A 15,819-nucleotide genomic window follows, 5' to 3' on the forward strand; every position below is an offset into this window, starting at 1 on the left:
AGTCCAGTTTAATAAAATAAAAATATAGAACAATCGTATGTTTGTAAGCTGTTAAATATATTCCTGTCCAGAACATCTTGGAAATATTTTTCATATGTAAAGTGCTCCAAATTTCAGAATCTTAAACTAAAATAAGGTGAGATTCTGCAGGCAGGTGGCCTGTGCAATTTAGTGTAGCCTTATCAGACTGGGTTGTTTAACTTCGTAATTGGGTTGACTAATATGCTGAATGTTGATGGAGGTACACACCATATCTAAGAAATATTGGCAAGATAGCAAGCAGAACTATGCTGCAAGTGCTATTGGATCAATTTAAGTCCCTTGATTAGGTAGATGGTAGTTCTATTTTAAAACCACCTGACTGCTGCACTGAGGTGTCACTGATTATTTGCTGGTTCATAGTGAGGCCTCAAACCATAATCTTCTGACTCCAGAAATAAGTGTGTTGTCAGCTGAACGAACTGACGTTTAACTACTATTCATAATATCAATAAGTTCTGAAAAAACGAATTGAAACAAGTGCTGTGTATTGTTTTCATTTGATATTTCCAGCATCTACAGTGTCTTGCTTTTATTACCTTCTACCTTTTCTGTGCAGCATATATTTCTCTGTTCTGCAAGTATTACCTGAGCATTGTTTGTCTTTATTAATTGCCAAACCTAAATGAAAAGGTGCAATAAACATATATAATCATCTTTTTTTTTCTTTTGTAATAGGGCAAAATTGGAAGAAAAGAAAAAGAAGGAAGAGGAGAAACGGTTGAAAGAAGAAGAAAAAGTAAATACAAATTGTCTCTTGGTTTTGCAATCCCTGACTTTTAGCTGTCTTTGCAATTGTTGATCTTTAACCCTGACTCTTCCCTCATCCCCCAGGACAGGCCCATTCCTTTTTCATCTATTCAAAGGAGCACATTTGAGTGTGTCTGCCACACAATTGGTTCGCCTGTTCATCGTGGCTCTGCTTTCTGACAATGCCAAAAGATTTTTATTGCACATGCATCCTTTTGTGAAATGCCCTACCAGTTAAAAAATACATGGCAACAACAAAATAACCATAACAGATCTCTGCGTCTGGACAGACTTCACTGCAGTACTGGCAAGGTGCACGTTTTGCACATGCGCAGTAAGACCCTTTGGCATATCAGCAGACACAAACATTTGTCATATCCCTGGCTGGACCACATCCAGTGCCATCCTCTGCTGAATTATCAGGAATTTTTCGGAGAGCATAGATAACCCCTTTTGCTTGCTTGTACATGTGCAACAATAATAAACTATTCAAGTGTTCACTAGAAGTAATTCACTGAAATCTAACCCTATTCACAAATCAGAAAATCAATTTTTTGGCGGTACCTCATATTATGCACTCCAATTATGCCTCTGTTTTCTGTAGCTATATTGTCTGTTATTGAGGTGTATGTCTTAACTATGATTACAGCGTTTGAAGGCAGAGAAAGTTAAAGAGATTTCAGAAATAACAAGATTCTTCCAAAAACCAAAGGCTCCACAAGCCCCTAAGGTAAGGATTCTTTTCACAGCCTGTAATATTCATTCAATTTGGCTCGGGTTATGGGCTTGCTTGTACAAACCAAATTAAATCCTGGCCTTTGTATGGTATTTCCATGAATAACTCTTCAAGTATTTCTCTTGTTGTACCACACCATTGTTAAAACTTGAGACAATCACGTGAGTAAAACATTCACCATGGACTTAAATTTATTTGTTTGTTGTCAGTTTGTGGACTACTTTGATACCTAGGGGTCTGAGTAGTTTTGTGGTCATCTCTGAAATGTCCTTGATATTTGGTCGGGTGATCAGTGTTTCTGGTCGTGGTGTGTCTTCCTGTTGTGGTCTGTCTCAGAAGTAACGACAGATTGTGTTTTTTGGGTATCCGTTTCTTTTGAAGACTCCGTACAAGTGTCCCTGTTCTGCTATTCGTAGTTCTGGGTTGCTGCAGTGTGTTATGGCTCATTTAAATAGTGTCCTGATGCAGCTCCGTTGCAGTGGTTGCTAGTGTAATTGAGTATCTGGTCCGTATATGTGGTCTTTCTATATATGCTAGTCTGGAGTTCCTGTTGTTTTTGCATTCTACCATCATGTCCAGGAAGAGTAGTCGGTCGTTGCTCTCTTTTGTGAATTTTATCCCAGTAAGGATGTTGATTATGTTGGTGGGTTTCTTCTAGTTTTGTGCATTTTAATAATCACACAGGTGTCATCTACATATTGGACCCAAAATTTGGGTTGTATAGTGGAGGGTGCTTTCCATTCTAACTTTTACATTACTGCTTCTGCAATCAGTCCTGATATTGGGGATCCCAATGGCGTTCTGTTGATTTTGTTTCCTATATGCTGTCATTGAAGCTGAAGTGGGTTGTGAGGCACAGATCTTGTAGTTTCTTGGTGGTGTTCTTATTGATGTTACTGGTGTCCTGGGTTGCCTGCTTACTTGATTCGCCCAGCAGTGTGGCAATTGTTTCTTTGGCTAGGTCGATGCTAATAGATGTAAATAATGCTGTTACATCAAAGCATATCATCATCATGTCCTCTTTTACCTTTGGTGTCCTTGACGTTGAGGAATTCTTGGGGTGACTGGATGGAGTGGGTAGTGTTGTCCACTGTGTATTTCGATTTCTGTTCTAGACTTGCCAAAAGAACTACATGTTGGTGTACCTGGCAGAGAGACAGTGGGGTCTCCGGTTTGTGTACCTTGGGGAATCTGTAGAATCGGGATGTGTTGGATCCCTCTGGCTTCATTTTTTTGGTAGTCTGTTTGGCTGATCTCTCTTGAGTTGTGTAATTTCTTAAGGGTCATTGTAATCTGGTTTCCTAACTGTGGAAACTCTATGCAACCCAAACTTTGGGTCCGATATGTAGATGACACCTTTGCGATTATTAAACTCACAAAACTAGAAGAAACCCACCGACACCACAAAACAACATCCTTACCGGGATAAAATTCATGTAAGAAGAAGAGAACAACCACAGACTACCCTTCCTGGACATAATGGTAGAAGACAAAAACTAGCGTATATGGGAAGACCACACATACAGACCAGGTACTCGATTGCACTAGCAACCGCTGCAATGGAGCTGCATCAGGACACAACTTAAATGAGCCACAACACATTGTAGCAACCTGAAACTAAGCAAAGCAGAACAGGAACACACGTACGGAGTCTTCAAAAGAAATGGATACCCGACATGTACGTCCACTGTTACCTCTGAGACAGACCACAACAGGAAGACACAACATGGCCAGAAACACTGATCACCCTACCAATATGTCAAGGACATTTTAGAGTTGACCACAAGACTACTCAGACCCCTAGGTATCAGACGAGCCTACAAACCGACAATCACCCTGCGACAGCTACTGACGAACATAAAGGATCCCATACCCAAAACCAGCAAAACTGGGATAATAAACAAAATACTGTGCAAGGACTGTGAGAAACACTACATTTGCCAAACCAGAAGAAAATTGACTATACACATACATGAACAGCAACTAGCCACCAAGAGACACGACCAATTATCCCTTGTCTCGCTACGGACAATGAAGGACACAAATTCGACTGGGACAACATATCCATTACTGCACAAGCCAAACAGGGGGACACCAGGGAGTTCGTGGAGGCCTGGTATTCCAACCGGAACTCCCATCAACAAACACATTGAATTAGACCCTACATACAAACCACTGAGAAACAAAATCGGAAGTAATACCAACCACCCACCCCAGCAAACCAAGGCATATAAATAACAAGTGGGACAGAACACGACGCTTCACAGGAGGCACACTGAAGATGTTACCTGGCAGGTTGACGAAATGTTTGCAACCAAACCCACCAGCTTAGTGAACATGTCTACAACCTCCTCCACAACCTGAGCTACAAATCTTCTCAAACTTTAAGCTCTCCAGGGGCTGCTATACCAGCAGACCTTATCAAGCATGGTAATCAGATGCTGCAGTGAATACATAACCTTGTTCAAAGATGCACAATTTGTGACCCTTTATAAGAATCATGCTTGATCTTTTTGCACTGACAGGCCACAGACCAAAGTATAACGAGAGCCACAGCAATATATTTTGGAAAATTCATATTATTGTTTTGTAAATGCTGTGAAGATTAGTTTTTAATGTCCACCGATTTGAAGTTGGTTTTATTTACATTTAATGTATTATCTTTGTTTTTTGACCTGTGTACGCAACCACCTCTTCTTAAAACTGTGTTTGTTTGCTACATGGCTTATAAGTCATAACAATGCATTTTTACAGCAGGTTAAAAAAGTAGAAAAAAATGTCTGATCAGAAATATTATGCTTTTCTGAGTTAGTGATATGTCTGAGGTTGTAAGACCACAAGGTATAGCAGCAGAATTCGGCTATTTGGTTCATTTTGAGTCTGCTCTGCCATTCAGTCTTGGCTGATTATATTCCTCAACCTCATTCTCCTGCCTTCTCCCCGTTACCCTTGATCCCCTTACCAATCAAGAATTTATCTCTGTCTTAAATAACTCAATGACTTGGTCTTCTGACAGCCTGCTGCAGCAGTGAGTTCTGCAGATTAGCCACTCTGGCGAAGCAATTCTGAGAAATGGATAAGACAGAATAGTTGGGTCAAAATTCAGTCAACAGCTGTACTGTTTGTGATGGCTTTTAACTCTTAGGTTCACCTCCAGTGACTTCTCCAGAGACAGGTCAGTCCCATCCGAGTGCAACACCGTTTTCCAATTTGTGCCTCTGTGCTGCTTCAGGAGGCAGTAGCTCCAACTCCAGTTGATCCTGACTCGGCAGGCTTTATGTGGCCTGTAGCTGTAGAATGGATTCCCTGCTGTTGAAGAACAATGGTAACGACAGCAGCTGAAGCATCTCCCTTCTGAGCATCATAGTGAGGTGCTAACCATATTGCTCATGTGAGATTGTAGATTTTGGCTGAACACATTATCCTGAGTCCCAGTGTGGTTTTAGATGTGGAAGACCTACAAATTGGGAGGGGAAAAATATTCCTGTCTTGAATGGCAGGAGTTGAACATTCAGCCCCTCAAAGAGCTGAATGCTCCATTATTTTGAGATAATGGCAGATCTGATTTGTAACTTCATCTGCATTTTCAACACTTGATAACTTTTCAGTACCTTGGTTAACAACAATGTATCTACCTATATTTATAAGTATTCACGGACTCTTTCTGAAAATGTCATGGAATCAGAATCTGTAGAATCCCTACAGAGTAGAGCAGGGCCATTCAGCCCATCAAGTCCACACCGACCCTCCTAAAGAGCATCCCACCCAGAAAAACCCCCTTCCCCTATCCCTGTAACCTTGCATTTTTGTGGCCAATCTACTTAATCTGCACATCATTTTCCTCATCTGTGAGAGGAAACTGGGGCATCTGGAGGAAACCCATGCAGACACTGGAGGAAAAATGAAAACTCCACACAGACAGTTACCCGAGGCTGGAATCAAATCTTGGTCCCCAGTGCTGTGAGGCAGCACTACTAACCAATGAGCAACCACGCTGCCCCCAAAGACAAAAGCACATTTTTTTGTTTCTCTCCAGTTTTGAAAGGGTTCAGTCTGATCACAGAATTGTTTTGGTGCAGAAGGAAACCATTCAGTTCTTCATTTATAATCAAAATTTATTAGTTTCCTTTTTGTTTGGGCCTTTTATTTCCTTTCTATTAATGTAGACATCTACTGTCATTTTAATGTTTTTTTTTAATCTGGAGAGCTGCTGCATTTCCCTTGATGTTATTTTGAAAGTGTGTTATAATTGTTGAATGTACCAACTAAAATAACAGCTGTAGAATTTCCGGTGCTTATGTTAAATGGAAGCAATCTATCTAACCAAAAGTTGATCCATTTCTTAGACTCTAGCTGGATCTTGTGGGAAGTTTGCCCCTTTTGAAATCAAAGAACACATGGTACTTGCTCCAACAAGCCGGATATACTTAGATCAAGAAGATCTTGAACAGTTAGATGAATTGCTGGAACGTCAGAGTTTTAATTCTAATTACATTAAAGAATTGCACAACCAGAAACCAAGAACATCAGGACCTACAAGTCCTAAAATAAGCATCACAGATGAAAATTTGTGCAGGTAAGGATGAAGCTCCATACTTCTCCATTTCAGTTGATTTCCTAACGAATTGGTGAGGAGGATGAAGACAATTAATTTTAAAGGAAAAACCATCTTCAGTGCTTTGCATGGCCAAATCGCTTCACTAAACCTTTTTCTTTATTAACAATGATCTTGGTGCACAACGCCACCTGAACCTGTGCTCTGAAAACTCTTTTATTCTAATCAGCAGCCTTGCACTGTCTCTCTTTTCCCCTGTCTTTGTTTTCAGGGAGGCATGGACATGCATTTGATTGGCGCACACCCCTATTGCCATTACCTTCTGCTGGATAGCTGACCAGGACACTATCTCGCTCTGAAAACAACAAATGCTTGAGATCTCAGCAGGTCAGGCAGTATTCGTGGAGAGAGAGAGAGAGCAAGGTAACGTTTCGAATTTAGATGACCCTGAGAGCTCTGATGAAGAGTCATCTAGACTCGAGATGTTAGCTTACTCTCTCTCCATGGATGCTGCCTGACCTGCTGTGATCTCCAGCAATTGTTGTTTTCAGGCCAGATTCCAGCATCTGCAGTAATTTGCTCCTACACTATCTCGCTCTTAAAGCCTGCCATCAGCAGTATTGGAAAAATTTACAAGCTGATGGTCAATCTGTTGGGCTGCATTTCAAACTTATCTTTTGTGAACAACAAGTCCTGGTGTGGGAGCCAGAACCCAGATCTTGGCTCATGGGTGGGGATGCTACCATTGCCTCATAAGACCTTCGCTGTATACAAGTCAGTTTTTTGTTTAGCCATGATGTCATCTCGGGAGAAGAGTAGAGCATTTTAATCCTTTGAGCATGCTATGTCATTCAGTAAGATAAAAGATTGTTTGCTCAACTCTATTTATGTAGTTGTGTATGCATTATGTTCTTGGCAGCAGTGAATAACTGTACAAATTATAACTGCACAACCTTTCTGGTAAACCAGGTTTACTTGCAAAATAACTGTAATTTTACTTTTTCTTTCTAGCGATGATGTGATTGTGATTGACACTAATGTAAGTAGTGGAATCGTTGAGCGGAAAAAGTTTTGCAGGATGAAGTTATTACAGTTTTGTGAAAATCACCGTCCTGCCTACTGGGGAACCTGGCAGAAGAAAAGTACGAAGGTGAACCCTCGGAATCCTTTGGCTAAAGATGAGGTAAGGAACATGGTGCAGAGTCGATTAGGGATTGACTATGATAAATCTGGTCATTTTCAACACAAGTCCTGGGTCCTGATGGGATCTATCTCAGAAAATTGAGGGAGGCAAAAGAACAAATTGCTTGAGCATTGACAGACATCTTTGTATCCTCTTTGCCCACAAGTGAGATCCCAGAGGACTGGAGAATAGCCAGTGTTATCCCATTGTTTAAGAAGGGTAACAGGGATAATCCTGGAAATTACAGGCCTGTAAGTCTCATATCAGTAATAGGGAAATTATTGGAAAACATTCTCGGAGACAAGATCTATACGCATTAGAAGCAAACGAACTTATTAGCAAATAGACAGCATAGTTTTGTGTTTGGGAGGTTGTACCTCACTAACTTAATCAAGTTTTTTGAGGAGGTCACAAAGTTGATTGAGGGAAAAGCGGTTGATGTTTTCTACCTGGACTTCAGTAAAGCCTTGGACAAGGTCCCTCATGGTAAACTGGTACAAAACGTGAAGTCACATTGTATCAAGGGTGAGCTGTCAAGATGGATACAGAACTGGCTTAGTCATAGAAGACAGAAGGTAGCGGTGGAAGGGTGCTGTTTGGAATGGAGGGTTGTGTCTTGTGTCCCACAGGGATCAGTGCTGGGACCTCTGCAGTTCGTGATCTACATAAATGATTTTGAGGAAAATGTAGTTGGTCTAATTAGCAAGTTTTCAGACGCTACAAAGATTGGTGGAGTTGAGGATAGTGAGGAGGATTGTCAGAGAATACAGCAGGATATTGTGGTTGGTTGGCTCACTGAGCAGGTTCGTTGTTCCGCAGACGTTTTGTCACCCTACTGGGTGACATCAGTGCAGCTTCCGATGAAGCGCTGTTGTGTTTTCCCGCCTGTCATTTAAACGCTGGTGTCTGTTGAGCTGGATTACCCCACTAGCTGTTTTCTTTCGCAATGGATTGGATATGTTTATTGATTTTTGTCGCAATCTTTACAGGGAATCTTGTATATGACATTGGTTCTGTACATGTGGGTAGTGGGTCTTTGGTTCGAGTGAGCAGTTGGCAAAGGGTTGATGTGGATTTGTGTGCTAATCTGATGCCCAGTGGTCGTTGGAGCTTGTGGTCAGTTCAGATGTGTTCTTGATTACTGTAAGGTAGCATGATGATTGTGTTGGGGCATGTAGTATCTTCCAGGTGTTGTTTGTGTAATAAGACTGCGACAAACATTACATTGGACAAGCAGGAAGGAATTTAACCACAAGAGTACATGAACATCAACTGGCTACAAAACGACACGACCAATACTCAATCATCTCCATCCATGTGGATAAGGAAAACCACCAGTTTGATTGAGACAACACCAGGATACTGGGACGGGCAAAGCAGAGACAAGTACGAGGATTCCTAGAGGCCTGGTTCTCCACTAAGAAAGCCATCAACAAACATATAGAGCTAGACACCATGTGCACTCCATTGCAAAGGAAAGCCTGAAGTGATGTAATCCAGCTCAATGGACACCAGAGTTTAAATGACAAGTGGGAAAACACAACAGCGCTTCATTGGAAGCTGCACTGATGATGTTACCCGTCAGGGTAACAAAACGTCTGCGGAACAACAAACCAGCTCAGCGAGCCAACTTAGCACAACATCCACAACCCGAGCTATAAATCTACTCTTAAAACCTTAGATATATCAATTGGAGGCATAGGCAGAAAAATGGCAGATGGAGTTTAATCCAGACAAATGTGAGCTAATGCAATTTGGAAGATCAAGTACAGATGGAAATTATACAGTAAATGGTAGAACCCTTAGGAGTATTGGTATGCAAAGGGATCTTCGTTTGCAGGTCTACAGGTCATTTGAAGGTAGCAGTACAGATAGATAAGGTAGTAAAAAAGGCGTATGGCATGCCTGCCTTCATTGGAAGGGGCATTGAGTGTAAGGATAGACAAGTTTATACTGCAGTTTTATAGAACTTTAGTTAGGCCACACTTGCAATATTGCCTAGAGGTTTGATCACCACACTACCAAAAAGATGCTTTGGAGAGGGTGCAGTAAAGGTTTACAAGGATGTTGCCTGGTATAGGGAATTTTAGCTATGAAGAAAGGTTGGATAGACTGGGTTTGTTTTCACTGGAATTCAGGTGGTTGAGGGGTGACCTGATAGAAGTTTATAAGATTGGCTTGGATAGAGTGGAACGTATGAGGCTTTTTCCCCAAGGTGGAGAGGTCAGTTGCTGGAAGACACAGGTTCAGAATGGAGGATTAATTTAAGAGATGTGCAAGTTTTTCACAAAGGCTGGTGAGTGCCTGGAACGCGTTGCCAGAGAATATGGTCAAAGTAGACACAATAGCAGCATTCAGGAAGCACCTGGATGAATACATGAATAGGAAGAGAATAGGGGGATACGGGTCCCATAAGTGAAGACCGTTTTAGTGTGGAAGGGCCTGTTCCTGTGCTGTACTGTGTTCTTTGTTCTTATAATATGTAACACTGAGTCTGGTTAGAAATGATACATTTTGGTCCACTAAATGGACAGTTATCCTAGGAATCAGTTAAAAGTTATAGCGATGGTGAATTTGATTATTCTGAATGCATGATTGATTTTTTTTTTTATATATAAACCTTAACTTCCATGAAGAGTGACTTGGAGGATTAATGACAAACTGTCATGCTGTTCTGTATGATGAAGAAGCAAGCCAGCGTTTTCATCCCTTTTTTTTGAACCTGACAATTAAGATATGTTGAACTAGACGATTTCTGTGTGTGTTTTGTTGTCACAGGATGAAGAATTATGATATTGAAGAGTCTCGTCTGATGTGATCTTTAGTCAGTTCTGCTTCCTTCAAATTTGTCATGTAACCAGAAGTGGTCTGTGGGCTTTCAATAAAATTGATCCTAATAGTTTGCTTGCTTTCATATAGAGTGAAGGAGATGACTGAGCATTGCATTTCACTATCTTAGTTTAGTGACAAAATTGTAGGAAGGTTTGTGATGTATGGGAAAGGAAATTTATGTAACACTAAGAAAACTGTCGCCTTTTGGTAACTTTGTGAAATGGATAGTGCTTAGTATATGATTTACCCTGCTTTACAGAAAATTGTGAAAACAGTGTTTTGTTCCTTGATAATGCAGAAAACACACTTGTATCTCTAATTGTGTAACTATTCACTAATAATTTAAATTAAGTTTGCATCTGATCTAATGATTAAATTTATCCCTAAAGCAGTTGTTGGATTATGAAGTGGATAGTGATGATGAATGGGAAGAAGAAGAACCTGGTGAATCTCTCTCCCACAGTGAAGGAGTTAGTATAAGCTTTCTATTCTGATTTAACATTTCACTGTTTGGAGGCTGTCTAGACAAATATTTCTTGTAGAGACTTTAATATGTGATAACTTTTTTTTAATCTTAATTTAATGGGAGTAATTTGTGCTTTTCCAGCTGGTGTTAGTAATACACAGAAATGTGCAGGACCAAAAAGATTACTGAATTCATCTGGCTAGTCTCAAAGATCTTTTTTAAAAAAGATGCTAAATGCTATTTCACAACCCTTCATTTCTTTGCTAAATCTATATTTCTATATAGGATATGAAATACATTCTATTTTTGTCAGTTGGTTTATGTGACTAATTGGAAGCTATGGTCCTTACTAACCAAATGACTATTTAATTTTTTTCTGTGAAATGTTTTGGCATGACCTTGTGAAACATGATGTATACACTTGGTTTTGTTCTGTTCCTTTTTTTTTGTGGGCAAAATGTTAGGAAGAACAGTGCTATCCGTTTCTGTGCTGTATCAGGGTAAATGGAATCTCCACAAAGTGGTGAATATTCATGAATCATACTTTGAGCTTTGTATGTAGTCATTGATTAAGCATCTGTCAGTTAAGTTACAGAGCAATTTTGCTTGCACTGAAGAGGATTGCAACCTCTGGATATCCATGAAAACCTTACTGAAGTTAACCAGAATGAATAGTCTTTATGACAGTTTGAAGTAAAGTCCACGATAGGGTCATCGCTGCAAAGCCTTTTAAAATGTGCAGTGGCTCATGAATATCCTATTTCATTTTAACCCATCCTCATTTCAGTGTTGACTGACTTGTGCATTTTCACCCTTTTTTGCACACATCTGATGAAATGCATAATTTCATGTTTAAATGCAGCATTGTGTGACAAATAAAATGGATTTGAAATTTCATTTGAGTCTTGCATGCAAAAGAAAAACTTAATGTGTGGAGATATAATTTCTCATGTAGGACCCCAGAATGAACTAGTAATGCAGAACTCTATCGTTGCACTTTTTTTACCTCCTTGTTTAGGATGATGATGATGAGGCAGATGATGAAGATGATGATGATGGATTTTTCGTCCCTCATGGCTATCTGTCTGAAGGAGAAGGTGCAACTGATGAAGTAAGGGTTTGCATTAGATGCAGTGAAACCTGTGGTTAAACATCTTTAAGCTTTAGTAACAAAACTTTTGATGATCTGATTTAATCATGAACAAAAGAACTATAATGTTGTACTAAACAATACAGAGTATTAACATGACTGACTGCATGGTCTGTGCTGTTCTTCTCATCCAATCATATATGAATGAGTCCAGGAAGGGGTTAATTTTGATCATGACAAGTGGGTAGCAGAAGATTGTGGTGAATGCTTGATGTGAGGAATAGTGAATATGGCTGTAGTGGTCTTGTGGCCAAGTAGTTTTCTGGTTCATGTGTTTGCATTAATCATGTAAGGTGGATTATGTGAGAGTGGATTGCCTGGAAGACCTTTATTGTTGCGGGAGGTGAGGTATAAAAATGGGCTAAGTCATGCACTACAAATATAGAGGGCTTTGATGATACATAAACTATTCTACTGTTTTGGTCTCTTTAAAAGAGGGGTATAGCTTGGAAAATGTTCCCTAGGCTGTTGGTCTTGTGAGCAAAGTTTAGGCCTAAAGATTATTTGGGGGACTTGTAGGGCTAAATGTTTAGAGGATATTTTTCCTAGTTGAGAAGTCTAGAACTAGAGGACAGTTGATAAATGAGGAATTGACCATTTACAGCTATGATGTAGAAGAATCTCTTACAAGTGTTGTTAGTCTGTAGAAATGCCTTCCCAAGAGAGCCGTCATAGAATATATTTGAGTGTTAGATGTATTTTTGATTCATGGGGCGGTTGAGAATTTTTGGAGGATCTCTGGAAAGCAAGCATAAGATAGTATTCTGATCTTGTTGACAGTGGATCAAGCTTGAGTGGTCAAATCTCCTCTTATTTCTGCCCCTGTTTCTTCCCTTATGTCAGGACAGAATAACCAGTGCAGGTATATCTGCTGGATGGTTAATTGCAGTTAACTCCAGCTATTGAGTGCAATTTTTATTTTGTTCAGGAAGGTGAAAATCCTGAAAAGCAGAAAATTCGTCAGAAGATGAAGGCAAAGGAATGGGATGAATTGATGAAAGGAAAGAAATTTCAGGTCCTGCAGCCTACCCTGATCGGATGTTTTTGGGAAAGCGACAGTACTGTTTTGCAGAGTTCGGCCGTGAAGATACTTCAGCAATTTTCAGTCTGTCTGTTTGAAAACCAAATGGAGGATGAACAGATACAAGAAATACACAATGGGAAATTAAAAGAGGAACAAAGTAAGGACATTTCATTAGTGTTTTAAATTTCACACGTAGAATCTGGAAGGCAAAAAGATATTGGATTACTGTTATAAATTTGCAACTGTACTTGTGACAATTCAAACTTCTCTACATGCATGTTAAGGTTTTTTCTTACTCCAGTTGGTAGAAGATTAATTGGATTTGCCTATGATTTGTGGGAGAAAATGCCTATTTGCACTTTGACTGAAGATTATAATGTCTGAGTAGTCCACTGCTTTTACATAAGCATGGCCTTTTTATGGCCAATCAAAACCTTATCTATATGATTCCAAGCATCTTCTAAAAACTTTTTTATTGGTGTCATTTGGCAATTGGAGGCTGTATAAATATAAATTCAGTAGATGTTTGATGGTCCAGACTTGAGTATGAATGAAAAAAGACACTTGTTGGATTTTTTTGTCTTTTGCTCATCAGAACAATTCACAAGAATACCAATTCAAGGGGAAAGCCAACATTTCCACTGCATGAGAGTAGAATGGGAGTTGTTTGGCAAGTGAACTCTATTATAGAGGTGTTGCCATGGGAAAATGCATCCATTAAACAAACTTTAGTCTTTAACTGAAATCGGCACTAATGGATGCAATGCCTTTACCAACCAGAGTTCACTTATTCAAGAAGGAGTGAGCAGATTCAGTTGTTCCTCCGTATTTGAAAGGGTTCCATTCCTGACAACCCCGTGAATGATGAAATTTGCGAGTGTGGAGTTTATTAAAAATGAAGATCATTTAAAAAGTCACATGATTTTTGCCTGCAGATGTTAATTTTTTTTGTTACTTTTGGTGCGAGAGGCGATTTCACTGATACAGAGAATTTACTGTAGGTGGAGATGAAGCCCAGGGAGAGAGAAAAGATTTAGGCAGACAAAGGGATTATTGATAGCTAGGGAGGAGGAGAAGTTGGGTAATAACTAGGAAAGTGAATATTCTATCAGCTTTGAAGAAAGATCACTGGACTCAATGTTAACTCTGCTTTCTCTCCACAGATGCTGCCAGACCTGAGTATTTCCAGCAATTTCAGTTTTTGTTTCAGATATACAGCATCTCCATTTCTTTTGTATTGTAGAAATAAATGGGTCTTCTTTCATGCTCATAGGATGTCAATTAGTGGTGTGCCAAAGGGGCCAGTGTTGGGGCCTCAGCTCTTCAGTTTGTATAAATGATTTGGATGAACGGATTAAAACAATGGTAGCTAAATTTGCTGATGGCACAAAGATAGATAGCAAGTGAGTTGTGAAGAGGATATAGGGAGCTGACAAAGAAAAATTTGATAGGTTCAGTGAATAGGCAAAGAAATGGCGAAGTATAACATGGGAACATGTAAAAGTGTCCATTTTGGCAGAAAGAATAATAAAGAACCATGTTATCTAAATGATTTGCAGAGCTCTGAGATGCAGAGAGATCTGGGTGGATGTGAGGGGTTGCCCGGTTAAGATAGATGATGAAACATTTGTTTGAGGGTTGAGTCTTTTCAATTCCCTTCCTCAGAAGGCAGTGGATGCTGCATCTTTAAATATTTTAAAAGTAAAAGTAGACAGTTCCATCCCGGTGATGTGCAGGAATATAGAGTTAAGCTTAAAATTAGATCAGTCATGAACTTCGTGAATGAGAGCTTGAAGGGTTGTGTGACCAACTCCTATTCCTTGTTGTATGTTCCTAAAAGCTTTGACAACAGGTGTCATTTCTCAGCAATAAAATTTGTCAAATGACAAGATCTAACAACAAGTTATTGCATCATTGCTCTACACCCGTGCTGAGGGACCATTCAAGTTTGCATTGGCCTAATTTTGCATCTTGACTTTGCAACCACTTTCCTCAGTAAGTGGAAGTTTGACTAATAGTGTTTATTGCGGTGGTGTACCTAGCATACCCAAGAGTGTCTAGTTCAAGTTTTTAATTCAGCTAAAATGGTTTTTATTTTATTCCATTTTTAAATGAAAGAAATCGTGCAAACCACAGTGATAAAACACAGGTTAACAAATTTGAGGAAAACCTGGGACCTCTAGATGCCTGTTTTACATGACTGGAAAGCACTAAGCAAGGTTGACCCAAAATGACCGCCCAAGGCACGTTAGTTATTGAGTATACTTAATGGATTCAAGATCACTCCGAGTGGGACTGAAACATTTCCAATCAAAAAGTTCCTATTCTGTTCCCCACTGTCTGCTAATTTAACTGATCTAAATGCACCTGAGCTAGGAAACTATAAAACAATGTTTCTTTTCCTGATGGCTACTTTGGTGATGGAGTGGGCAAACTAACTGCTTTTGGGTATAGTACCTATATGCTTCAGATTCAATTTATTTTAATGCCCTCCACTTATACCTATTGAGCTTCCCAATGACAAATTGCTGCTTAAGCAAGATACCTAGGGGCTTTTCATGCTTGTGCAGAGAGGCAAGCCTTTTTCAGAACTGCAGTGGGTGGACCTCATTGTCTCCAGGTCCCGTCTCAAAGTGCTTCATGGCCAATAACAAATCTTTTTAGTGTTTGACTGGTGTATAAGCATGTGAGGCAGGGTCTCCAAAGTAGTGAAAGATACATGACTGCTTAATCTGATTGCATTAATATTTCTGAAGGATGCATCTCTGATGGAAAGGAATGAGATGTCTTGCTCCTCAAATAGCATATTTTTATATTCAGCCAAACAAATGTATCTCTCAACATGCACTATTCCCTCTGATACTAAGTGTCAGCATAGTTTTTTGTTTTTTTTTGCTTAATTAGCTGAAGTGGTGTTTTAATCTGCAGCTTTCTGACTTGGGCAAGAATGCTTTCACTTAAGCCAAGCTGATTCCTCCCTGTTTGTTACTCATCCTCCCATTACCTGGTCTTGTTCTGTATGAGACAACAAGGTGCCGGGCTGGATGAACACAGCAGGCCAAGCAGCATCATAGGAGCAGAGAG

At 39.8% G+C, this 15,819-nt stretch overlaps 1 protein-coding gene across 1 annotated transcript in view; it reads left to right on the forward strand.

Annotated features, from left to right (window-relative positions):
* Positions 1 to 15,819, forward strand: part of LOC109922105 (chromatin assembly factor 1, subunit A (p150)) — a gene marked incomplete at its 3' end in the record, with an annotated part of 37,587 nt that overhangs the window by 20,211 nt on the left and 1,557 nt on the right. The window contains exons 6-12 of the mRNA XM_048592259.1: positions 718 to 778; positions 1,439 to 1,519; positions 5,872 to 6,101; positions 7,092 to 7,263; positions 10,485 to 10,565; positions 11,580 to 11,672; positions 12,640 to 12,892. Of these exons, the coding sequence (XP_048448216.1) occupies positions 718 to 778; positions 1,439 to 1,519; positions 5,872 to 6,101; positions 7,092 to 7,263; positions 10,485 to 10,565; positions 11,580 to 11,672; positions 12,640 to 12,892 (971 nt within the window). The remainder of the gene's footprint in view (positions 1 to 717; positions 779 to 1,438; positions 1,520 to 5,871; positions 6,102 to 7,091; positions 7,264 to 10,484; positions 10,566 to 11,579; positions 11,673 to 12,639; positions 12,893 to 15,819) is intronic.

The sequence above is a fragment of the Rhincodon typus genome, unplaced genomic scaffold (assembly GCF_021869965.1).
Source record: "Rhincodon typus isolate 14 unplaced genomic scaffold, sRhiTyp1.1 hic_rhity00000899, whole genome shotgun sequence".
Lineage (NCBI taxonomy): Eukaryota > Metazoa > Chordata > Chondrichthyes > Orectolobiformes > Rhincodontidae > Rhincodon > Rhincodon typus.